Source organism: Sphaerodactylus townsendi, linkage group LG10 (assembly GCF_021028975.2).
Source record: "Sphaerodactylus townsendi isolate TG3544 linkage group LG10, MPM_Stown_v2.3, whole genome shotgun sequence".
NCBI lineage: Eukaryota > Metazoa > Chordata > Lepidosauria > Squamata > Sphaerodactylidae > Sphaerodactylus > Sphaerodactylus townsendi.
Genome location: NC_059434.1, coordinates 40,210,125 through 40,237,311, shown reverse-complemented (window position 1 = coordinate 40,237,311; position 27,187 = coordinate 40,210,125). Strand labels below are relative to the sequence as shown.

The 27,187-nt window shown below is 40.0% G+C and overlaps 1 protein-coding gene across 3 annotated transcripts in view; it reads left to right on the top strand.

Moving 5' to 3' along the window:
- Positions 1–27,187, top strand: part of TLL1 (tolloid like 1) — a 138,568-nt gene that overhangs the window by 49,915 nt on the left and 61,466 nt on the right. For all 3 annotated transcript variants that reach the window (XM_048509549.1, XM_048509550.1, XM_048509551.1), the window contains exon 2: positions 26,522–26,632. In XM_048509549.1, the coding sequence (XP_048365506.1) occupies positions 26,522–26,632 (111 nt within the window). The remainder of the gene's footprint in view (positions 1–26,521; positions 26,633–27,187) is intronic.

Sequence of the window (27,187 nt, the reverse complement as noted above, 5' to 3'; positions counted from 1 at the left end):
AATTTAAGGGAATCAAATACTATATCATCTTTCAATTTTAATTTCTTCACCAAGCTTTGAATTGTTTAAATGTAATATTTAAGCAAAAGCTTGATTTTTTTTTTCTTAATCAGATATTTCAGTTCAATTATGTGTTGCTATTGGGACATTATATTAACATGGCGTGCTTTTAAAATTTGTTTATTGAATCTGTCAAAATAAACATGTTAAATCCAATCACATGGTACTCAGCACATTAGAAAGTTTTCTGGAAAAATCTGTTGTATACTTCCCCCCAAAATGCAAATCACTGGCCATAATTCACTCTTTGTTTCCTTTGAAGTGTGAGATTTCATTTTAAAAATTATTCCATTATCTGATAAAGCTGTGGATCAAGGTTCATATGTGTTAACTAGCAACTTTCTTTCTGTGTGCAATCCTTACCTAAGTACCGGATTGCATGTTGAAACCCTTATATGAAAAGGCCTGCATGTGTGGATTAAGCCACTTGTATAATCACAGTGGCATTCTTTCCAGCCTTAATAAGTATGAACAAAGTTGTGTATTTTCTTCATATGCTGCTCACTTTTGCAGGGATTCTGGAGTTTGAAATGGGGCCCAGCTAGAATCTAGGCTCAGCTGTAGGGTTGCAAAAAGTCACATGGCACCTGCAGAACTGGAAATACAACTGATTGTCAAACAGAGGTAATTTCCCCTTAAGCAAATGCTCTTTTGAGACTGGACTCTATGGCATTATGTCCCACTGAAGTCCCTTTCATCACTCCACCCACAAGGCTCCACTGCCAAATTTTTAAGAATTTCCTGACTCATTGACAACTGTGCCAGGCTTCCTGAGACTGTTGTAGTCAAGAACCTGAATCCTCTTCAGCAAAAGAAGGCTTCTTTAGGAATAAGCACACAGAACATTAGCCATTATGACTGGCAGGCACCATAAAGCTCCTAGATTGGCTGTGTCTGGTGAAAAAGTAACAACATAATCATTGAAAAGAAAAGGAGGATATCAATAGAGTGGAACGTGCAATCTTTGGTTAAGTAATTAAGTTAAATTAATCCTCTCATGACTTCTGCTAGAGGTTTTTTTTTAATAAGAATATTATTTTTATGTTTTCCAAAGTAAAAATGTAATTTAATGCATAAATCTTCAAAGTAGGTTTTCTTCCAACAAAAATATTTCAAATTTTTTTATCACTGTTCAGGATTCCTGTTTATATTATTATAAGGAAAGACACGATGTGCATATTTGGCTGTTTGCTTATCTGATATAATCTGTCCTTTTCAAGAGCAGAATGCATGTTGCCAACCTTTTGTTATCTAATTTCCCAACTGCAGTACAGTATCGAATCCTGCCAAACTTGCTTACATATTGCAAGAGCTCACTATTGCTGTAGTTATCTCTTCCTGGTAGTCTGCATCCTGCCACTTAGCTCTAAATGTCTCTGGTGTCACACTCTCTCTCACACACACACATACAAAATCATTGACACTTCCTACTAATAGACCTTTATTGAAGTCGCAGAAAAAAAACAAGCTAACACATAAAAGGAAAATCTAATACCTCCTAAATGTTGGGAGGATTTCTCAAATTGTGTTCTGTAATTAAAAAATTACCTTCTGGAAGATGGAATGGTACTACAATGAAAAAAACAAAACCAGATTTCAAATTGGCAGCCTGATTTTTTTCATGATCCAGCATCATTTTTTTTAGATACTGACCAAGCAAAAATGGAAAATACATTTGAATTTCTTTATATGATTATCAGTTTATTTTAATATGTGATGAAGAAGGTACAAGAATTTTTGTACATGGAATAGTTACAGTGGACTGTCAACAATTGAGAAAGATAAAAACGATTTTAAAATATCTGGGGAAAGAGGGTAAAAGCTCCTATTCACTATCATTGAAGATGTAATATTTACCTGGGAGTAAATTCCAGAGAGGAAGAAAGGCAGTATGATATAGCCTGATCATGCCAGATCTTGGAAGCTAAGCAGGGTTGATACTTGGAAGACCAGCTATTATGGAAGACTGCAGAGGAAGGTGATAGCAAGCCTCCTCTGCTTCTCACTTGCCCCTTGCTAGGGTCAGCATAAGTCAGTTGGGACTTGACAGTAGTTTACACTACACATACATACATGCAGTCAGAGGTGGGATCCAGCAGGTTCTCACAGGTTCCCGAGAGTCGGTTATTAATTATTTGTGTGTGCCGAGAGGGGGTTACTAATGGGTGATTTTGCCATGTGATTTTTGCCTTAGTTGCCCCCCTTGTCTCAGCAGTAGCGCACAGAACTTGAAACAGTCTAGCGGGAGGTGCACCGGTGTGCGTGGCAGCCTGCGCCTGCGTGCATTCGTTTCCTGCCCAAGGACCGGCGCAGCGGCTGCGTGCTTGCCACAGCCCCGCCTAGGAATGCCCCGCCCCCGGAATGCCTGGCCACGCCCCTGCTGTGCCCCACCCAGCCCCACTGGTTCTATGCCACAGTTTGAATCCCACCACCATGGGAACCTTTTTGGATCCCACCACTGCATGCATTCAGCAGGTTCGCACCACTTCAGCAGAACTGGTTGTTAAAATGGTGCTTGTAAACAACCAGTTGTTAAATTATTTGAATCCCACCTCTGCATACATGCATACACACGCACACAAACATACTTCTGACTAAACATGTAGGCGATTGCATCAAAACTCATTCTGAGAACTTTTCAAGAACAGGGCCTGTAAAACCAATTTTGGGAAGTTATCTGTATATGCAAGGCAGACCATTTGTAACCACAGTACTTAGTGGGTCACATGCTGTATCTGTCATTTTATGTACCTCAGCTTGATTGTGGTTTCCAGTTCCACTTTCAATGCAATGGCAAGTCAGGTCTGCCAGGAAACAGGAAGTCAGGGAAGGAGTCAGAGCAAGCAAGGGAAGAGGTAAGTGGGAGTGCAGGAGCTGGACATTGGCTCTTGTAATGCCAAAAAGTAGTTTGGCATTATGTGCCAGGTCTGAATCTTCTCTTTCCAGCTGAGTTTATGCAATAGGAAAACAAATTAACTTTGAAAAGAACTTGCTTCCAACTGTAGTCCATATTGAACTACATATTGTAGTTCATACTGATTTCACCTTACCTGGAAATTATTACTGCATCACAAAAAATTAAAAAATACAGTGAACTATACTAGAGTATTTTTTATTTTAATAAACATGATTAACATTTCTGTAATTTTGCCTCACTTTGCCTCAGAGTTCTAACAATATGCAACGAGTAAACAAAGATACTATAAAAGACATTTAAAAATTATATTAAAGTATTGTTTGAAAAACGTACACTTTCATAACTATATTAAAAATCAACAGTGTAACCTTCAAACATTTTCCTGGGAGTAGGCTCCACTGAATATGATTCTGAGTAGATCTGCTTATGAAGGCACTGTAAATTTACTTGATTCCATCTGGATATATGGTTGACATATTGACTTGAAGCAACTCATCAACTGGAACAACAACTTGAAGTCAAATAGCACCTGATGAGATCTTTTCCAATTGAATATCATGAAAATAGTACTTATTATTTCTCATGTAAAAAGGATTACTATTCTACTTCAACATATTACTAAATGTTGCTGACACAGAATAGAATATATAAACCACAGATATTTAAACTGTTTTTGGCACCCAACGCCCACTCCTGCCATTGCATTAAAACTGTAGGCTCTCACCAGTACACTAATGAACAAAAAACTTACCAGAGAAAATTGGCATCATATTCATTTAAAGAATGTCTAGCTCGGAAAGCATTCTTATAATGTAGGAGTGGTAGCAATTTGACTTCTAAAAGAACAGAAAGAAAAACAGTATTAAAAAAATTAACATGGGGTAATTGGTGAAGGTAAAATACTTAGTATTGCTTAATATGATACTGTTTAACATTTTCCCATGTTAGGAATAAAGGGGAGAGATTAAATGCAGTTGAAGTGGGTTGAATAATAATACAAATAAACAAGCCAGTGACTGTTACATGCATTTGGTCACAGGGTTCTTCTTGTACAAGTAAAATGTGACATTGCAATGACAATGATACAATGCAACATTGTGCTTGTATTGGGGGGTTTGCAACAAAATGTGCTTATGTCCTTTTAAGGGGTTGGATGTGTTTTAGGGAGTTTGATATATTTACCCAATTTTGGATTTCATTTAGATATACTTTTAAAGATATGATGTCTTCAGTGAAAATGGAGTATGGGTGCACGTTCATAAACATATTACATTATATTACTTAATTGCTAATATCTGCAGTTTCCATGTGGTTTGAAGGCAGCTAAATGTAGCTCAAATCCAGAGTCTTTCAAGGCAACATATCTTGAAGAAAATGTTATCTCCAGCAAATGCTTGTATAACCAAGACTAGAAAATCTTTTAAAAAGGAAGCCCACAGCTCCATTGGCAGCTTTCTCTTACACTTGGGAAGTTCTTCCTAAATTTAAAGGAATTAATCTTCATATAGTTTCATTCCTGCCATCCTTGTGCTGTAACAAATAACTGTAGAGAATAAGGATTTTCCCTCTTGTGATAACGTGAATGTAATTGAAGCTTTGTGTTTCCCTTGTTCTCTTTTCTTTATAATGGTGTATGGATTTCTTCCAAGCCTCTCCCTTGGTCTCTTACAGCTCTTCCAAGCCTCTCCCTTGGTCTCTTACAGCTCCAAGCCTCACCCTTGGTCTCCCTTGGTCTCTTACAGAGCTACTGGGTGGATGGGGATGGCACTGCTTGACCACTGCTCCATCCACTTCAAAAAGTTAAAAAACACAATCCTACCTGAGACATCCATAGGGAAGAATAGAGATACACTGTGAAAATCATGACATAACTATGCCAGCAACCCCACTAGCGTGCAGGGCCAAGAGCACTTGGGAGGTTGACTAAGGTCAGTCCCACCCTCTGGAATGCCTCTAGGACACCAGCATAGCTCTGGGCAGTGTGGGCGTGCCGGTTAGGAGCTGGGCATCATGGCCTGATATTCCAGAGCCCTGCTGTGGCCAGACACCAATGGGTTTGCCCCTCTGCTGGGATAAGGGCCCTAGAGAGGGCAGATCCACCGACAAACCTGCACCACCTCCAGATGGGAATTCATCCCCTTCCCCCCAGATTGCATTGCCAGTCAAGTGAAACTGTTGTCTGTATGTTTTCATTTTGTACAGTGATGCGTTAATTTCCTCAGTGAGCACTGTTGTATGATCCTGGTCATCTGAATTGATCATGACAATAGCAGATGTTCCTAAAAACTTTTGCCACTAATTCTAACATACCAAAGGTGCCATTGCTGAAAAGATCCATTAATTTTCTGGGAAAACTACTTTGGACAAGGCAAATAGAAAGACCACAGAAAGACAAGTGAAAAGATTGTTTTCTAAAGAATGAAACTTAGATGATTTGTGATTTCCAGTTGAACTGTTTATTTATAAAGATATTCCTCACATGTCAGGAATTTACTTCCTTATTTTATGCATAGAGATATTTAGCCAACATTTGCACTTTATTTAGCTCTTAAATATTTAATGCTGCCTTATGGTACACAAGAATTGAAAAGATTTGTTAATATGTTAGCAGATTCTTAAAGGGATTTTAATGTGATTTATATGTGGTGTTCTAATTTTAACTGTTGTATTTTTGTAATTTAGAAATGGTGTCTGGTAAGCCTTTTTATTATTTTGATTGCTTACATTTCTGATCTGTTATTGTAATAAGTGAACGAATGAGGTAATAAGCATTATCAATTTTACTGAAGTCCTGTGATAAGGGAAATCATGATTTCTTATTATAAAACCAGCAGAGCAATCAATGGCAAGTACTTCCATACTTAGGTATTGTGCTGCCTACTACGTTAAGACTGTTTTCATGGCAGAAGACCATGATGCTAATGAGGTAATAGAAAGCTGAGGTGATAGGATTGAGGGTACTACTTCAGTCTGCAGGGGACAGATTACGTTTCTCCAAATTCCCCTACATTAGGAAAACTCCAGTAAGCAGAAACATAGAATACTAGAATCTTTTACCTTAATGTGCTTTTATTTTGTTTACAGGGACTTTTTACATTAGTCTTCTCACTTGCAGTCTGAAATGGTAGTGAGCTTTCTACCATCTCAGGTTTCTGCTGTCTCGTTCTGCTGCATATGTATAGCAGGCCATTGATGACTTTAAAATGAGATTAGAGAAATTCACAGGGAATGGGTCTACCAACGGCTATTAATCATGATAATGAAATAGAACCTTCATGTTCAGATACAGAATACATCTGAATACCAGGTGCTAGAATGACAAACACAATAGTGAAGTATATTTTCTTCCATTCCATGCGTGTGGATTTACTGGATCATTATTGGAAGCATTAGGTTGCTGGAGAGGAACCCCAGTCCATCTGGAAGAGCAGGGCTCTTCTCACATTCATACTGCATTTCAGTTCAGGTTGTGGTATGAAAGTGTTTTTGTGTATCCTGGAAAAAGTTACTGCACAGATGTATGAAGTATTTAAAAATATTGATATATGTTGACAAAGTTTTAACTTGAACCTTCTTCTAAACTTTGGCAAAGTTAAAAATCCTGTCTGAAAAATGTCACTGGGAATCTTGTTGCAACAGACATATGGTGCTTACTGTGTCTGCAAGAAGGGCATCTTAATAAAGAGGATGAGCCCATTCTCTGTGTCAGGTACCAAGCAAAAAGCTGCAGGAAGCAGGGGTGTGGATTCACCCCCTCCCAGCTTAGTCAAGAATTTTGTTTGGTCAGCTCTTTGTTCCTGTGACTTTATTTATCAGATGTAGTCTTTTCTCCTTAGCAATCATCTTGTTTAGGAAAAAAAGCATCATGTTTCCTTGCCAGTTTATTTCCGAAATACTCTGATTTTGCAATACAATAATCAGAGCGACACATGTAGCAGCACATACCATAAGATTCTTTTCCTGAGATAATGAGAATTTAAACTTTACTGCACTTATTTATTTAAAATGTGAAATAGACCTGTCCCACTATTATTAGGCAGATACAAACAAAATAATGGAAATTCATGTTCAGATATGTTTATGGAAGAGCTTGTTTAAAAAGTTAATTTCCATTTTATTTCCATTCCCACACTAAGGGGAAAAACTTCTATTTTGCATCCCCGTATTATTATTACTATCAGTACGATTAGTAGATTAGCCTCACTCAGTGTGCCTATCACATTTTTCATCAGTTTTTGTGCATTCTGACTTGTGCTGAAAGCTTTCTACTTCTCATTTCCTCTCCAGAGAATAGTCAGTGAATCTCCAAAAGTGATACTGCCATAATACAAGCTTTTAAAAATTATTTCCCTAAAGTTCTAAAGCAGTTTGTAAAATAGTGTAAGGAAGAGGGGAGCCAGAAAAAAGCCATTCCATTCTTTGGATTGAAGCTAGGATCCCTCCCGCTCATTTGCTTTGTGTGAAAATTCCTCTAATATCTGTCCCCAAAGTTATTTCTCCCACTCCTGCTGTCCTCTGTAATTTCCTTGTGATTGTCTTCCCACCTCCTTCATTTTCTCATAATTTAAACTATTGATAGTTTTGATCTTTCATCTGGAATATATTTGCGTTTTTAACAATTGTTTGATTTCATATTTCAGTGTAAACCAGAGCTATCTGTGACTGAGATGTTACATTGATTTTATTGTTACATTGATTAGGCAGTGCAATTCACGGGAGGGGGGGAAGGGGCAGTTTCGCAGTGGTCGAGGACAGGACTGCTGAGGCACAGCCGCTCTCCCTCCACTTCCAAAATTGGGGAAGCAGAGAGAAGATGAAAAAGGCATAAAATTCCAGACCCCACAACTCACCATTTTTTTCTGTGGTTTATGCCAGCTGTTTTCATGTTGTAAGTCACCAGCAGGAAGTGTTGGACTGAAAGCCCTGTAAAAACAGATTAAAGTTAGCCCTGCCCCTGGGAATGCCCCAAGAACATCTAAGCTAGTGTAGTCTCCTGTGACGGAGGACTGCTAGTGTAACCTCAGCTTGTGGGTTCTGTGGGGCAGTACTTGGAATGAGTTGCAACAACAATTTTTAAACAACAAAATGGTTTACTTTTCTTTACAATTAACACTTTTAAAACATCAACATTTAACGTTACAATTCAAGGTCCTGTTCAGGTTGCATTTCAAGTCCTTCTATTCACAGTCTACTGATATTGCCAAGTCCAAATTCTTCTTTGCAAGTTGGCTGGCTCCTGAAAACTCCAAGGGCTTGATGAACAGGTTGCAACATGATGAAGGTTTCCAGGAGAACTCTCACCCATTACAACCACAAAAGAAAACCCTGAAACAATAAAGCTCCTAACATTTACAACACAGCAAAACAACAACTACCTTCCCAGTAGTTCCCAAATAATATTGCAAAATTACCTTAACAAGGTGTTAAGTGGCTTATAGAAATCAAAGGTCCCAGTCTGGTAGCCTTGTTCCTTCTGCAAAAGAGCTCTCAGCCTCTCTGCTGCTCCGAGTCTCCACCCCTTACTGGGTCAACCCATTCTGGGCCAACCCATTCTGGGCATGGGGGTTACACTAGCACCGTGGCAACTTCTACTTTTGGGCATTGAAGATCTGCACATTGCCCTGCTGCCAACATATTTGCCATCCCCACTGGTGCATTTGCCCCTTAAGCCAGCATCCACATCCACAATTCTTCTTTCCTCCTCACCTCTGATTGCATTGTAAATATATTTACATTATTGTTTTGCTATAACCTATTTCAGTTGACTTTATTAACTTCAGACAGATTTTGGCATATTTGTTCTATATAACTTGTAATTAAACTGTTGAAATATAATGTTAAAACATTATCCAGGTCACTCTTTCTCTTATTGATCTTAAGTGTAAATCCAAAGTTTTTAATATGTTCCAGATGATTTTAATGCTTCTTAAACAGGGTTAGTTGACCAGATAATAAAAGTTCTTAATTGAGTGGTATAAGTTAACAGTACTTAATACTGAAAGCCTTTCAGCTTTACCCTAAACTGGAGATTAAATTTTTTTTAGAAAAGCTAATTAATTTATCTCTTAAATATAAAGTTGTGTGATTAACACTGATAAGTTAAATCTATGTAATCAGTAGATTGTCAGGAAAGAATGTACTTCCATTCAACATTTAGCCAGAGGTTTAGCATTAACTGAGTACATCTTTCTGTAAATTGGGATTTTCTTCAATTAACACACTAATATTTACTGAAGGTAAAATAGCATGAAGCAGGGCTATCAGTTAAAAGCATTCAGCAAACACTTTGAAACAATACATATGCACTTTTCACAAGGTCGTATTTTAACTTAATGAACAAATCCATCCTGTTCTTGCTTAGCTCCTGTTCAAGTGCTTGCTCAGAAGAAATATAATCCAGAGAACTGTGCCCCTTGTATTTATATTGTTTAACCGGTTCTATAGCTAGTGTATCAGGAAATGAACATTCCCCTTTTTCAAAGAGTATGCATCTTTCTATAAAGGCCAGTAATTTTCTGCTGCATTTTAAACCAACAAAATAAAAAAATGCAAAGTAACAGAATTGAGGACTAATCCTCTTCCTCACTCAAAAGACCTGTTGACCTTAGATATCATTTCTGCTGTGAAAACTGCAGCAGGTAATAAATACATCACGTCTTCTATTTTTCGAAAGCAGAAAGAAACAGGAGTCTTGTATTATCTTAACTTTAGCAGATTTTTATTCTAGCCAAAACTTTCATGGAATAGAACTGACAACTTTCATCCACAAAATGTTGTGCTAGAACAAAAACTTTTTAGCCCTAAACCAACACAAGTCTTCTGTTTGCTTGTTTGTTTGTTTGTTTATTTGCTGCAATGGATTAACACAGCTGTCCCTCTAGACTTTTTTTTCCAGAGATGTAGAAAATAATGCCTTTAATAAAGCTATAATGTTGCATTAGTAAAAATATTTCTTATTGCATTATCTATTTAAACACTTATAAATTCTGACGACAATGCAGTGTTTTGAGGACTGGACACAGCATGTCAGGAATCTTGTTAGAATGACAAAAATATTAAAAGATTAGACGAAAATACTTTTTAAAGAATTACCAATGGTAATATTAATTTTATTATATGAAATGAATGTTAATATGCTCTTAATTTGCTAATATTCTTTATTAAGCAACCTAAGTAGTAAATTTTCTCATCTTCTCACACTCTTAAATACAGTAAATTTAGTTCTTTTGGAAAGTTCTGTCCCATTACTGTATGCAATTGGGCATTCTTAGTGATAGCTCCCATTGTTCAAAGCTTTCCAAACAATGCTAGTTCATTGTTATCCGAGTTGTATTTAAGGAGTGGGGGTTTCCATCTGGTACAGGTAAATCTGCACAGAGGAAAGATATTGTTGGACAGGAAGGAAGTGGAAGACAAGATTTTAAAAGGTGGACTCTAGCTTTTTCTGCATGGTCCAAATATCCTGGGATGGGGAGGTAAAATATCCTGATCTGCTTATGATTTTCGCATGGCTTCTGGTCCTAAATCGGTCCTGCTTCACAAGATTTCCCTTAACCCGTGGTTTTCAAAAATCGCTAAATTGGCAGTTCTTTTAAAATATCACACGCTGGTCCCATTGCCATGCAAATACCTCGGGAGAAGAACCAGTTTATTTTTCCCTGCACCGATCCTTGCTGTTGCCACCCCTCCTCCTTCTCCTCTGCCACCACCACCCCTGTTCGCCCAGTTTGGCGAACAGCGAGCTGGGCATCATCCTACTGAAGGGACGTGATAGCACCTTCCTCCTCCTCCTCCTCCTTTCCCTCCTGCGCTCAGATGAGTGGTGGTGGTGGGGTGGGGGGAGCCAAGCAAAAGGAAGAAGCCAAGGTGGATAGCCAGGTGGCGGCAGCAGCAAAGGGAGCACCCAGCAGTGACCAGCCCCCCCCCTCCCGTTTGCATTATAAATACAAAGAAGCTGGTTCATTTGTGTTGTAAATACAAAGAAACCGTGGGCTTGTGCAAAATTAATTGGAGTACTTCAACTCTATTCCTTCATAGAAATGGACAGCCATTCAAAGGGAGAAACTGAGATACAAACAACCTGGTATGTATGATCCTGGTTCTACCCCGGGGCAATTGTGGCATGCGGAAAATGCGACTTTGGCATACCCTGCTAAAGTCCTGTCTATCCACAAACCCACGTTCCCCCCAAATCTCCAGGAATTTTCCAATGGGGAGTTGGCAACCCTATCTATGTATGACCAGTCCTCTCTTAGGATTATAGCCAATTGGGGTAGCAAGTCAGCATGTGGGGAGCTGTGTTGACTGGGGAAAGGACTGATAAATTTTGCCATAGTAGTTAGTGCCTCTAAAAGGCATATTGGGGCCTTTCAGTGATCCATCTCAATCTTCTTACACTTCATGAACACTTGTGGCTCAACCTGCCCGCCACCTGTGAGATCATAACTCTGACTCCTTTTCTACTTATCACCTGATTCTGATTCTGTCGCACAACTTCCTAATCATGCTCTGGTAGGTCTGTAGGTCTATCCTGCACCTGACGATTAGAGGTGGGTCAGGAAAGTTTGAAGGCTTCTTTCTCTTCTAGGGGAAGGTTGAGAAAGAAATGAAAGAAGGTTTTGGATCTCACTAGTTTTTACTAATGCCAAACTTTTGTTGCTGGTGCCTAAAAGGCCTCAAGGCATACCAATTTTTTTCATAATCAGCTTTAATTTTGAGAAATGCATTTGTGAGGTATGAGGTATGAGATGCGACTTTGGCTTTTGGATCAATATTATTACAATCTTTCTGTGTTTTAGTCTTCTGGAATTTGAATTTGAAAGTGGGTTTATTTTCAAAAAAACCGCCCTGGCAGATGCAATGACAGGGCTTTCAGCTGTTATGGGAGAAGATGAGCATGTTGGACAGGGGCATGATGAGACATAAGAAGGATGGAAGAAGTTGCTAGAGGGCTTGACATGCTGCAGAGTTCCTTACTGTACTGGAGCTGAAGAAGCTGATTTAGTTATTTAGTAGTTTGGAGACAATGTGGTTCATATGGGGCTGTAATGAGTGATACTCATAGGAAAGCTTCACTTTCACGAGCACCCTCATCTTATCATTCTCATCATTCTTTGGTACTGCACTTTTTGTGACCTTTGAGAGGGACAGAGTTTGCTGTTCTGGGGAATCTCTGAATGTTTTGGTATGTAGGATTTTGGTTTCAATACCCATGCCAGTTTTAAAAGTCGTCCATTTTCTGGGGGGAAAAGTGATTTACACTTAACAATGGCATTTAATGTAAAATATAAAGATTTTAACTGAAACATAGCTGGTTCACCAACCTCTAGATGGTGGCTGGAGATTTCCCAAGATTACAACTCATCTCCAGGAGACAGAGATCAGCTTTAGAAGGTGGACTCTGTGGCATTATACCCTGTTGAAGCCCTTTCCCTTCCCAAATGGCACTTTCCTCAGTCTCCATGCCCAATATCTGCAAGTATTTCACAATCTGGAGTTGGCAACCCTATACCTCATCAATTCATTGTATGGAACTAGTAGGTAGCTTATAGGATCAGAGTATCACAGCAGCAACTTTTGTTGGCAATTTGAACAACTGGCTATTCTGTCAAAACTATTTCTGTGATTAATGTTAACTGTATTTAATGACGGTCCTACTGTTGCTTGGGTTACCTGAAGAGAACTGGAAAAAATAATAAATACATCAGCATGTGAGTCAGATTGTTGTTATTAATAGTCATTCATGTTTCATGTTTGCACCTGCTTGGTATTTATATTTGGGAATTATATGAAGGGAAAAATCAATAAGATAAATTTTAACAGAAGTCCCTGCCCTGTTAATTTGATCTGCTTTTTGAAAATATCAGAGACCAGTATCAGTTCACAGAACGAAAAATAATCCTGTTAGCAGGAGGAACAGATATTTTTTGGTGCTTTCTTGATGGAATGGACAATAACGCAATAAGAACATAAGAGAACATAAAGAACGAAGCCAGCTGGATCGAGACCAGAGTCCATCTAGTCCAGCTCTCTGCTACTCGCCAGAGTGGCCCACCGGAGTGCCTTTGGGAGTTCACATGTAGGATGTGAAAGCAATGGCCTTCATGCGGACTGTTGCTCCCGAGCACCTTGGACTGTTATTGAAGGCATTTGCAATCTCAGATCAAAGAGGATCAAGAGATTGGCAGCCATAAATTGACTTCTCTCCTCCATAAATCCTCGTCCAAGCCCCTTTTAAAGCTACCCAGGTTAGTGGGCCATCGCCACCTCCCTGTGGCAGTAGCATATTCCAAACACCAATCACCGCGCTATCTGCAAAGTGAAGGAAAGTGTTTCCTTTTATTAGTCCTAATTCTTCCCCAGCATTTTCGCAATGAATGCCTGCCTCTGGTTTCTATAGTATTGTGAGAAAGAGAGAGAAAATTTCTCTCTGTCAACATTTTCTACCCCATGCATAATTTTTTTATAGGACTTCCCAATCATATCCCCCTCAGGACGATCTTCCTCTCTCAAACTAAAGAGTCCCAAACGCATTGCAGCCTTTCCTCATAAGGGAAGGTGCTCCACGATCCCTCAATGAAAATCATCCTCGTTGCACCTTCTCTGCACTTTTTCTATCTCTTCCAATATCCTTTTTTGAGATGTGGTGACCCAGGAACTGGAACACTGGCCACTCCAAGTGTGAGGTCGCACTCCACGGCTTTATATATATGGAGCATGACAATCTTGCAGTTTTATTACATCAATTCCTTTCCCTGGATTATCCCCAGCATAGAGTTTGCCTTTTACTACACAGCTGCCATACATTGAGTTGACATTTCCCATGGAGACTTCTATCAATTAAGACGCCTAATCCCTTTCCTGGTCTGTGACTGATAGCACTGACCCCTGTGTAGCGTGTATGTGAAGTTTGGATTTTGGCCCCTATGTGCATCACTTGCATTTTGCTACATTGAACTGCATTTTGCCATTTCTTAGCCCACTCACCCTAATTTATCAAGGTCCGCTTGGAGCTCTCCTCAAGTAATCCTTTGTGGTTCTCACCAATCCCTACATAATTTTGGTATCATCTGCAAACTTGGCCACCACGCTACCCACCCCTACTTCCAGGAGTCATTTTATGAATAGGTTAAAGAGCACTTTGGGTCCCAATCCTGGGATACGCCTTGGGGGACACCCACTCCCCACATCTCTCCATTGTGAGAATTTCCCATTTGCTAATTCCACTCTTTTGGCTTCCCCTGTTTCTCAAGCCAGTTTTTAATCCATAGGAGGACTTCCCCTCTTATTCGCCTTCATTGCTGTGAGTTTTTCTGTAATAATAATAGTCTCTCCTGGTGAAGGAACTTTATGTCAAAAGCCTTTTGGAAATCAAAATGCCGAAACAGGCAATGTCCACTGGTTCCCCTTATCCACATACCTATTTACATCCTCAAAGAACTCTAGTAATGTTTGTAAGAATGAAGGATTTGCCTCTGCAAAAGCCAGCCATGAGCTTCTACTTTTCTCAGCAGGTTTTGCTTTTGTACATATTTTACTCATTTTATCTTTAATGACAGATTCCACTCATTTACCAGGAACAGATGTCAAACTGACTGGCCCTGTAATTTCCACGGGTCCCCCCTAGATCGCTTTTCTTAAAGATTGGTCCTTGTGACATTGGCCATACTTCCATTTACGTCTTTAGGGATGGAGCCTGAATTTCAAGGATAAGTTGCATATTAAAGTGAGAACATCAGCAATTTCATGCTTGAGCTCTTTAAGAACTCTTGGGTGAATGCAATCTGGGCCAGGGGATTTGGTAGCATTTAGTTTATCAATGGCTGCCAGAACTTCTTCCTTGTCTACCACTATCTTCGTTAGTTCCTCGGATTCGCCTCCTAAGAAGCTTGATGCAGAGAAAAATCAAGGGATGATTCAATTATGTTCTGCACTAAATAATTAGATAACTCCAGCAGTATTTCTTATGTTACATATGCACAATATAATACTATTTTTTTCCGTAGTAAGCAGAAAAATCAGGGCCTATTTAGACTGGCATGTATCCAGTGGAATTTTTAAAAACTTTTTTTGTTTGATGACTTCATAAAATTTATTTTAAAAATTATTTTCTTCAGTCATGTCAGTAGTGGGGGTATGACTTTGTGTGTGTGTGTTATTGTCACATCTGACTTTTTTATTATTAGTTTTGTTATACTGCCCACCTCTGAAGGGCTCTGGGCGGTGTACAACCTAAGATGAAAATATAAAACCTTAGTAAATAATACATTTAAAACAAATCAATCCATACAAAATTGCAAGACACATAGATGGCGAACCATGGAACTTCAACACTACCCTCCTGAGTGGAAGATTAGGCATTGGTGACCCTGTATGGTGAACCTGTAGGTTTTTCAAGGCAGAGACATTCAGGGTTTACCATTGCCTGCCTCCGCATCGCAGCTCGATGTTCCTTGGAAGTTGCTCATCCAAATATTAACCAGGGCTGACCCTCCTTACCTTCTGAGATCTGACAAGATTAGGCTAGCCTAGGGCTATCCAGGTCGGGGCATGACATAATCGGGCTCAGTTATCACAGGAGGATGGTAAGGATAGGAAAAGGAACAAACTTTGTACACCGTTTGAATCTCAGGCATGTTCAGAGATGCATGTACATATTATTTCTTACAGATATCTCTTGGCTAAAACAAAACTGAAGTGCAGAAGACACTAAGCAAAATAAAAATCATGCTGCTTTCTGTATTTCTTGTAATAAACCAATTAATTATCTCAATTCCTATTGACTACAGCACTGCAAAGCTGCTGAAACGGGTGGATATTGGCATGGCACAAATAGGATCATGCTCTCTCAATGTGTCAGTATGGCAATTTGAATAAACCATTAGGTTTTTGAGAATTTCACTGTCATAAAAATCAAATGTATGCTATGCCGGAAGAAAGCTGAAATATAAAGAAACAAGCTGGACCTAGGAAGGAACTCTCATGGAAGGGGAAATGTCTTCCCCTTCTAATCTCTGCCTCTTCCCCTCCTTCTCATTACATACTTTCCTCTCCCCTCCCAGCCCTCTGTCATTCCTGAACCATTTCTGAGGACTCTAGTAGCTGGTTGAGTGGAGATGTTTTGAGACTGAAAATGTCTCCTGGTCCCATCATTACTTCTGTTCTACATACCTCCTGTTTGGGAACAGCAATCCAAAATATTTCCTGAGAACTGATATTTTACCAGGAGCTGAAGTGTCCAGTGAACAAACTGGTCATAATTTCTATGCTTATAGACTCCTTTGTGAAATTGAAAAAAGCTAAATGATTTAAAAAATCAAATTTTTTTAAAAGTTTTGCCTTCTGTCATGTTTTTTAATTCTGTCTAGGTTGGTGATTTGAAAGGGCTTCAACGTCCTTTATTAGGTGTCATGCAGGATTCAAACTCACAGTGGTATGGGTAATGTGTTTCAAATAACAAACCAGTAATAGACCATGTGAGTAAGCCTCAGGAGGCTTAGTTAGAAATATGTCCTATTTTATTCCTTGTGCCTATGGAATTACAGCCTAAGGCTGGAGATAACATTATAAATATAGCAGTTATTGGCTTCACAGTTACTTGATTCATGCATTCCATTTAGATTCAGCTGAAACCATATAAAAGCCCCATGTCTTACGTGAATGCTAGTGTTTGGAGCATCTGCTGCATCCATCTCCCAGTTCCAGCAGCTGCTGCATGTAGGTAGCAAGTTAAACACAATGGTTTATTTCTGCTTCAGTTTTTGGTCATTTTATTACTCACAGCTTGTTGTTAAACAACTGAACAGAAACAAGAAGTGTGTGTATTTTTCAAGTGAGAGGGATTAACTTTTTTTTTTTACTGTTTGCACTGTTTCTCAGCAGTTCACAATGTGGCAGCCAAGGTGTGGGCAGTGCAGAACTTAAGGAATCACCTTTTTTCTTTGTTTGGCCACTCACACAAAAAACAGCTCCAGATCTCATTTGATCTGGGAGGGGCGGGAGACAGAATACAGATAGTTTTTGCTGGCATTGTTTCTCCTCCAAGAGAAGGAAGGAGAGGAGGGCTTGCCTGAGTATGCCAAGAAGGGAGCACTGGGGAGTCTATTGTTCTGATCCCCACTTCCTACTGCCTGGATTTAGGTTTGGATTCTAGTCTCTTCTGTATAAGAAGCATATTTCACCATAAGAGCCCATAAGTGTCTCCTATCTCACAGAGGACCATTCTAACTTTTTTGGGGAGTAGGATTAGGGTTTTTTTTAATTATTATTTTAAATGGTGTCAGATACCTGGATGCTCATTAGATAACATCTGAAGTAGGCCACATTTTTTTCTAGATAAATTCCCCACAATTACTGGCTTAATGAGTTAGATCATGACTAGCATTTCTGTGAGTGTAAATACTTCTTGTCCTTGTATGGTGTAGTGATTAAGAGTGGCGTACTCTGATCTGAATAATTGTGTGTGATTCCCTGCGCCTCCACATGAGTGGTGAACTCAAGCTGAGGGGGACTGGCTGAGTGGAACCAGGTTTGATTCTTCACTCCACATGAAGCCTGCTGGGTGACCTTGTGCTAGTTACACAGTTCTCCAAATATATAACTTTGGAAAGGAATCTTACTAGCATGAGTTATTTGGTATATAAAAGGAGAGGAGTGAATCTACGCAAAAGGTTCCCTCTGCCCAGTGCTGTAGGAAGGGAAAATGGCGCCTGGGACAGAATGATTTCTGCCACCACAAACCAAAACAGTTTTGTAGGGCTTTTTCTACTCTAGTCTACCCCACTCCTACCCCTAAATTGGAATTTGGCTTCAGGTTCAAATATACCCCAATTGTAGCATATGTATATTGTTTTCCAGGGTGTTATTTCCCAAATGGTCACTTGGTTTTTTTGTGTGTGTGTATGTCGTTTTAGCTGTGTACAAAACTGCAGTTCTTATTGGCATTGAATTACAGATCTCTACAGCTGCTGAGATTCAGGAACAAATTACAATTTGTCTGCCATTAATGCACTAAGTGACTAGGGTTTTTCTTTTGAGATGCCTTCTACAATTTCCTTAATCCTAATATTGGCAGCATCTCAAAATATTTAGGAATAATCTCTATCAGATTTCCACATATTTTCTCAGAATAAAGATACATGTCATGCTTAACCTTTCACTTATACCTTATTTATATATAATTACACACTATATAGGTTTATTGTGAGCTATAATTATTAAACTTGTTTGGTCCCATTACACTTGATTTATGACCTTTTATGTACAATCATGGTATCTTTGGAAAGCACTGTTAAGGTATTCAGCAGGCTTAGAGATTATTAGATTTTTTAAAAAATGAGTATAGTATTTAAACCTTAATGCTGCTCTTGATAGCTAGCTATATGTCTGTTGGTGGGATGAAGAACTGGCTTTGTTACACTTTGAGATTACTGATCTTGAGGGTTTACCACAGGTTTCAGATTTGTATGAACTTCTTTCTTAAAAGAAATTTAATATGAGAGGCTTTCTGGTAAATTTGCAACAGATCATATCAATATTAAGAAAAGCACACCAAACTGTATTCAAACCATGCCACTATCTCTAAAGCTGAAATTAAACCTTTTGGAGTCTACACAGCTTCTCCCCAAAGCAGCAGCCCGATGTTCTCCCCCACTTCCCCGACAAGGATCTAATAAAATAAAATGTTTGACGTCATTGTCTCAGGATCAGCACTTCCATCCCAGGACCTCACTCCACTTTACTGAAATTGTCTGTACTGAAAAATGTTAGAGGGATCTTGATACTGAAACCTCAAACCTCATCAAGCCAAGGGTGTAGGCTTTTCAGTTTCCTGGGGGCTCACAAGACTGAAACTGATTCAGGCCTATAAGGTAGTCTATATTAAATTATTTCTACACTAAATCATTTTTATTTTCAAAAATCATGTGTAATCAACAGTTAATCATGTCATTTTTAAAAGGTAATATTTTCAGTCATAATAGTCTAAAACTCAGTCAAAGAAAGAGGACGTGGTAAGAGGAGAGAAAAGGTGTCATGAGCTCCATCACTGCGACAGTTACAGTGAATATTTCATTTGTGTATGAAAGGAAATACGCGACAAAACATAGTAAAACATGAAAACTTAACTCAAAAAACCATAACCTAGGGAGGGTGGGAGGATCCTTTTGTGTCCCTGCCTTGCCAAGAGGACGTCCCTCAGGGGGCTCAGGCTTTTAAAGTCTTGCTTGACACATGCCGGTTCCCAGCCACGTGACAGGTCCCCACCAGCATACAGGGGAGAAGGCATTTCACTCCTACCTCCCCCACCGCAATGGTGCCGCCAGGGCGATACCTGGGGCGCGTTTTCTCAGGGTGTAAGTGGTGTAACTTAGGGTGTAAGTGGTATGTGGTATGTAGATTATTTATATACTGGATAGTCAGTATGAATCGCCAAATGCATCTCACAATATAGAGTAAATACTGGCTTCTCAGATGCCCTGGCCTTTAAATATGGGAGCATTTGTTGGTTGAAGTAGAGTGCAGAACTGCAGAATCCCCTTGCTTGCCATATATGGGGAACCAGCTTTAACTCATTCGCTCTCCCCACGTACAGACAAACAGAAACAAATAAATCAAATTTTAAAGACAGAAATTTTCCCCTTCCCTCCAATTTTTTGCTCATTTTTTTGCTCACATCCAAGGATACCAAAATCACCTATATCTCTCCCCATCCCTTATACACATGGCTAAATAAATACTCTCTCCTCCATTTCTTTTACTGTAAAGCTGCAAGTTCGAGGATATCAGAATCACCTTCATTTCCAGTATAGTGTCTGTTTTGATGATCCACAGGTTGAAAGTATGGACTTAGGCAGAACTTGGCAAGTAAGGCGATTCTGCGGTTCTGCACTCTACATTTCAGCAGTTTCACTGGATGTTGTTAAGTGAACTTTTGGATGTTTTTCTTATATAACTCTTTGGTGCTTTCTGCAGAGGTGGCTGTACTTTGTATGTAAAGAGAACTCCTTCCCATTCAAGCCAGGTGAACCTTATTTGTTTCTTCCTTGGAGTGTCCACAAGAAAAGTGCAGTCCTTGACCCTCAAGGGAATTTCCTTCATCATGATGATGTCTTTGTAATCCATCTTAAATGTTGATTTTTGATGAGCCTCCATAATTTGATCTGCAGTAGCTTTTGCTTAGAAGAATACAACTCTACACAGTACATAGTCCTTGTGATTTTGGATTTTTGAGTTTGTAGATTTTTTTCAATCTTTGCAGCTATTCAGTCCTCTTGTATCATCATCATAAATTTGACCAAAGCTTTTAAAGATTCTCTTTTGAAGGTTCTTGTTCCTCTGCAGTGTTTTTCAGTATTAAGGCCTTTTCTGTAGCCTGATATTCCAGTCAACGTATGACTTATTCATGTACTTAAGATTCTGTTTGGACTGAGTTAACTCCTTTTTTTTTTCAAATCTTTAATTTCTTCCTTTACATCCTCCTCTAATTGCCTGACTCTCTTAAGATCATTCTTCAATTCTTTAAGTTCCTTTAATAATTTGGCCATTGTTGCTGGCATATTCCTTTCAAGACCACATTTTATAGAATACACTTTTGATTGTAGGCTTTGTATACTTGCAGCCATTTATACCTCTCTCTACACTGAAGTCCCAAAGTTAAAAGCCCCGTTAAAACATTGCAATCCTAAAAATATAAAAACCACAATAAAAACATCCTTTAAAACAATCAATAAAATCCATTAAAAATCCCCACCCTTCCCACCCCCATTCTTCAGCTGGCATCGATACAGGAGACCCTGGGGATCACACATTGAAGGCATGGGTAAAGAGGAAGGTTTTAACCAGGTGCCGAATTTTATAAAGTGTTGGCAGCCGACAAATTTTTTCAGGGAGGCTATTCCACAGCTTGGGGATCGCCACAGAAAAAGTCTTCCCACATGCCCCGTCCCACCACACCTCAGCAGCAGAAGGGATCACCAGGAGGGCTTCCCCACTTGACCTCAGTGCATGGGCTGGCTCATATGGGCATAAGTGCTCCTTTAGGTAGGTGGGACCCAAGCCATTTAGGATTTTAAGTATGATTGTCAATACCTTGAATTGGGCCCGATAGCAAATAGGGAGTGCAGTGCAGTTCTTTCAAGGCCGACGTTATATGCAACCGGCCAGGTTGACCCATCAGCAGCCTAGCTTCTACATTTTTGCACCAGCTCCAGCTTTCGGACCATCTTCAGGGAAGCCCCATGTAAAGCACATTGCAGTAATCAAGGTGGGAGGTTACAACGGCATGCAGTACTGTGGCCAGGTCCCTTCTGTCCAGATAACTGGAGCTGCTGATAAGCACTTCTGGCCACTGCTGCCACCTATAATTCCAGGGACAGGGCAGAATCTCCTGGAAGTGGGGACCCACTACCCACAGCACCTCCATCTTATAAGGATTCAGCCCCAGTTTGTTGGTCCTCATCCAGTCCAACACCGGTCCTAGGCAAGTATGCAGCACCTGAAGGGTCTCACGTGACTCCACTGGAATTGAGAGGTAGAGCTGGGTGACATCCGCATACTGATGGCACCCAAGTCCAAACTCCCTGATGACCTCCCCCAGTGGCTTCAGATAGATATTAAAAAGCAGAGAGGACAGCACCTAGCCCTGGGAAACCCTACAATGAAGTTCCCAGAGCTGGGAGCAGGAACCCCCCACTGCTACGCTCTGGAGCCTGCCCTGAAGGAAGGATGAGAATCACTGAAAAACAGCCCCCCAAACCCCAAAGCAGCTGAGAGGTCCAGACGAATTAGCAGGGAGGAATTCTCCCTATCCCTCTCTTGGTAAAGGTCATCAATCAGGGCAACCAAGGCTGTCTCTGTGCTGAAACCCTGCCTGAAACCAGACTGAATGGATCTAGATAGTCAGCTTCCTCCAAGTATGTCCGCAGTTGAGTAGCCACCACTGTCTCCAGGGCCTTCCCTAAAAAGGGGACACTGGCAACTGGATGATAATTGTCCAGAACTGTAGGATCCAGAGAGTGCCTCTTCAGAAGGGTGTGAACCACTGCCTCCTTAAGAGCCAGTGTCACCACCCACTTCCTCAATACTGTGTTGACAACACCCTGGATCTACTCAGCCAGTCCTCATCAGCTTGGTCTAATTAGCCAAGATGTGCACAGGTCCAGGAGGCAAGTGGTAAACCGCATCCCTGTGAGCGACCTGTCCACATCCTCAGACCACAATAACTGAAACAACACAATATGACCAGACGGCCCTCTGGACACCCCCACTGAAAACTGCTCAACCGTGCGTTGTTAATGAACTGTTACCTGGGCTTCCAAACAGTAGAGTTTCTGGCAATTCTGAGAGAGGCATGGTATCATTTCCACCCCCATCCCAAGAAGACACTGTTGTCAATGCCTTGTTCCCCACTGTCTCCTGCCAATTGCTGAGCTGAGCCTGGTAACCCTAACTGTTGCACTGTTTTTGTGTCATGCAACCTGCTGTTGTGTTAGCTGCCTCCAGTTTAAAAGGATAAGATGAAAATAAATCTTTTTGTTCCTGTATTTGTGTCCTTTGAGTCTCAGCAGGAAAAGCAGACTAAAATGAAATGAATAATATCTTGCAGGATGTGTAGTAACAAATATAATGTTTAGAGAGAAGTGGATTTAAAAAAAAGATAAATTTTGAAGTGAATAGTAAGAGGACGTGTCCTATTGAAGGAAAAAAAATATAGAAAGTGATCAAAGTAATTAGCCAGCATGACCATATAGTTGGCAAGTTGTGTTTGTATAAGAAAATTAAATTTTGGAAGCTTAAAAGTTACTTATGCTCTTAATAATTCTGAAAATATTTCAGGAAAAAGTGAATTAGTTTATTTACACCTCAGTGCCCTGCAGCGTAAGCATTCTGGCATTTCTTCTGAAGATTTTTTAAAAAGCAATTTACTCTCCCCAGGGAACTGACAAGACTAGGCATGTGCTTGAACTACAAATAAAAATGGCTAAATTACAGTAGATTTCTTTCACCTCCAGTGTTATCTGGCTTCTTGCCCATTCTGTGCTTTTTAGCTACTGTAGAGTATTGAGTTGTTATGCTTTATGTAATATATCAATCAGATTGGGGTACTAAGCTGTATCTGTTTTCAAGAACATAAAGGAATCTGAAGACATATTTAGCTTGATTTGTTCTTAGTTTCCTTGTGTACAAAAAAAGGGAAAAACAGGTGAGCAAACATTTCGTACACAGAACATGCTTTGCTCACTAGTTCATATTTACAGCCCAATCCAGATTGGAGGAGGGGGGCCAATGGAAGCAGTGAAGGGCCACACTGGCACATTTGCCCCCTCTACCAATGTAAGGAGCACCTGTTGCCCCACAGCTCTGCAAAGGGCAAACCTGGAAATAGGCGGTGCTACGGAGCTATGCTGATATTTCAAGCAGATTCTGGTGCAGGGTGTGTGTGGGCCAGGGCATTCCTGATGGTGGAACCAACTATAGTTGGCTTCCACTGGCATTCCAGTCCAGGAATGCCTCTGTCATAACCCTTAGGCTTATGCCACACTTTCACTAGCCTTAAGCCTGTTTGGCCTATGGGGCAATTCAGGCAGCAGGAGGGTTTTGCAATGTCTGAATTCCCTTTGGAGGGGGCATGACCATTCCATCCCTGGCTATTTAAATGCTCCACTGACATCTGGATTGCTCTGTTAGCCAAACAGTTGTGAATTTAATTGTCAACAACCAAAGGGAAGTGTAACCTTTCTTAGCAAAAGGGACTTGTCATTCAGTAATCCCATTAAAGTTATTGAGTCAGAGTGTATTGTTGAAGGCTTTGACAGCCGGAATCACTAGGATGTTGTGTGGTTTTTGGGCTGTATGGCCGTGTTCTAGTAGCATTCTCTCGAAATTTCACCTGCATCTGTGGCTGGCATCCTCAGAGAATCCTGTATCAGTGTGTTTCTGGAACATCTCATAGGTCATAGTAAAGCCTGACTAGCTATCTTTGTGTTGTCTGTAGAATAGGATGCAACTCTGTTTGCTATGTCAGTAGGATTTACATATTTACTAGTTATTTAAATATGACATGGCAGGAAAGAAGAACTTACCCGTACAGGTGTTTATGCATCAAGCACCACAATTAAAGTGGGCTTCTATATGTGTAACCTTGTTCTGAATGCAGCAGTAGCATGCTGACATAATAATTATCTCTGGTGTGATCTCTGGCATGCATAGTAGCTGAGAGTCCTATTTAAATTAAACTACATTTCTAAGCTCTTCTGGCCCACCAGCGTCATGCTTAAATCAGAACTCAGTTTTCAGCGGGAGACAAGTTATTTGATGGAAAGGGATCTGCTAAGACTAAGTAATATGCTTTCCTACTGCTTATTTGCCTTCCTATGGAAAACAGTGTACCAAATAAGGGAATGAAAAAGTGTGAATGGAAAAGTTGGAACAATATTCACTGTTTAGGAGATGTAATTTATTGCAATTTTATGTTTCTGGTGCAATATGAAATGTCTAAGATCAAAAATACTTTGGGTTGGATCAGGTTAACTTTCTACTCCATTTCAAACAACTCTCCTCCTTACAGCTCCCACCCCATCTTTTTCTGCACCAGATAACCAGTGAGGTCTTTTATTTCAGCCATAGTTCTGTTCTTGTGACAGTGAGGGTATAGCTGATTATCCCATGCTTTTCTTTTATTCTTTGGGGTTGGAAAGAACAGCACTGAAGACTGCCAGTTAGAGAATATGGAGAGGGAAATGAGTAGGGGCTGCTGTATACTGAGGTGAGTGCTTATATTAGTACAGGGCAGTCAAATGCAGGAGAAACAAATCTAGGAAAGGGTGGTCATACATAAACTATTTTGGGAGGTATCAGTGCATTCCTAAAAAGAGTTACACACTTCCAAATCCACTGAAGTCAGTTGGCCTAGAAGGATGTAACTCTCTAGGATTGGACTATAAATGTGTTACATTTGAGCAGAGATACTTGATGGTCTGTCCTGTACTGGGGCTGGCTTTGTGAGGTCTCCTCTGGCAGCCTGGATAGTGAGACTTGAGAATATAGACTGGAGTTGGAGGCAAGAATCTTGAACCCAGGACTTATGCCTAGTAGACCTATTAATCCGGCAAGGCCGCCTTCTCAAGACTTTTTAAATAGGCCAAGAAGTGACCTTCCCAAATGGGTTGAGAGCTAATCAGGTAATACTCCAAGAGGCAGACTTTTCAAATAGTCTGAGAGGTAATCAGGCTTAGTTGCACCACTGGTAGGTGTTGAAACTCTGTAGCTGCACTATGGTTTGGGCAGGATCTTGTGAAGAAGTACTGCTCATCCCGGTATGGCACTGGGATGTGCACAGCTCCTTTGGGCCACCTCAGGCCAGGCTGCCTGCTGTTGCCATTTTTGCAGAGTGAGAATGCTTCCTAAGGGACTGTGGGCCTGGATTCCTTACACTTGAACACTCCATGTTGCTGAGCTGGCCAGAGGAGGCATTTGGAAATATACGTTTTGGAGATGCATGATCAGGATCTATAAAGTTTGCATGGAAGCTAGTTTTGGGGAGGTCTGTTTGCTTTGGAAGTTGGTAACAAGATGCTGTACAAGCAGTTCCCCCTCGCTACGGCCCTGCGTACAAGTATATGAAAAGGGTGAGAAGTAGGTGATATGCATGCATGGGAAAGATTTAGGTAATGGGTGGCAGCAAAGTTTGTATATATGAAGGACGTTGTAGTCAAGAGGATTTTCAGGAATGAGGGTATCTATCAATGTGAATAGTTACAGAATGTATGCTAACACATAGAAGGCACACATTATTATCAGACTGGAATCAACAAGGTTCATTTTCCTCTAGTTTTTTACATGTTAACTCAAAGTTTTGTGGGTTTTTTTGCACTCCATTGATGTGTGAAGATAACTCTATGTCTGTAGTGGAAGTTAGGAACGCTTTGAGTAAACACATTTTCTGCTGAAAGAAAATGGGTAAATAGGGCATAACTGTTCCATATAATACAATGTATTAAAAACTTGTGAGAATGACTTCATTTCTATGGTGCAAGTATGGATATGGGTAGTGAATTAGTGTATTTTAAACCTACCAAAGTGTAAATATAAAAATGTCATAGTTGATGGTAAGCAATTAAGTCTTTCTAGATTACTGTTTTGCATTTATATTTATTTGAGCAGCAACAGAGTTTTTAAAGAAGCCTTTCCTCTGGCTAATACATTACATAACATTGTTAATTTTCTCAGATAACTCATGAACACCATTGCTTGATTCTGATTTTTTCCCATTGGAACCAGGATTACCTGGTTCACAGTCACCCAGGGCCTGTGACTCTCCTTCCCCTTTCTGTGGCAGGGCAAACCCCCCCCCCCCACTTCAGGGTGGATTGCAGTTTGCCACAAGAAAGTCATTCTTCATGTGTGGAAATCCTTGCACCTTTAGAAATAATCAGGTGGAACCAATACTATTAACTTTGTGTTGGAATCTGTTATAATATTTAAGTAAATGCTTGTGTAATGTGACTCTTAATATATTTAAATTAAGTTCTCTTTTTGTATTTAAAGCTGTCTTTTGGGGAGATATTGCCTTAGATGATGAAGACTTAAAAATCTTTCAGATTGACAGGACAATTGATCTCACGCAACATTCAAACGAAAGACTTGGACATAATACAGGTAAGATACTTATTTACATATTCACCTGTTCAAACAGTATAATCAGTGTATAATTCCTTTGTCTGGAATGATATTGTAGCTGGAAATTCCTCCCCAAAATCCTTGCTGTAACTTGCTAAACTTTACCTGGCTGTGGCCTAGTTCTGTGTCTGCAAATGCACCACGAGTGTCCTTAGATATTCTCATTCTCAGAATGTTCCATATGAACCACTTCTTGATAGTATTTTCAAAGAAAGATGACACAGTGATGTACCCAGGATGCATCAGCTTTACTTTCCCTCCTGCATTAGCCTTTACATCCTGGCTGGATTGGCCGTCTGGCTGGATCAGGATCCCAAAGCACTAGTGTAATAGAATTAAGAATGCAGAAATTTGAAACAGTTGAAACAGAATATAAGTGTTAACATGACACGTTACACCATCCAAAATTGCATAGTAGGATAATGTGTGCAGCAACTGATAGCACAAACAACACACAATCGTATAGTCTATTTCATTACAGCATAGCTGTATTGGCTGTGTAAAAAAAGCCCTCCTGAATAATTCAGTTTCTAT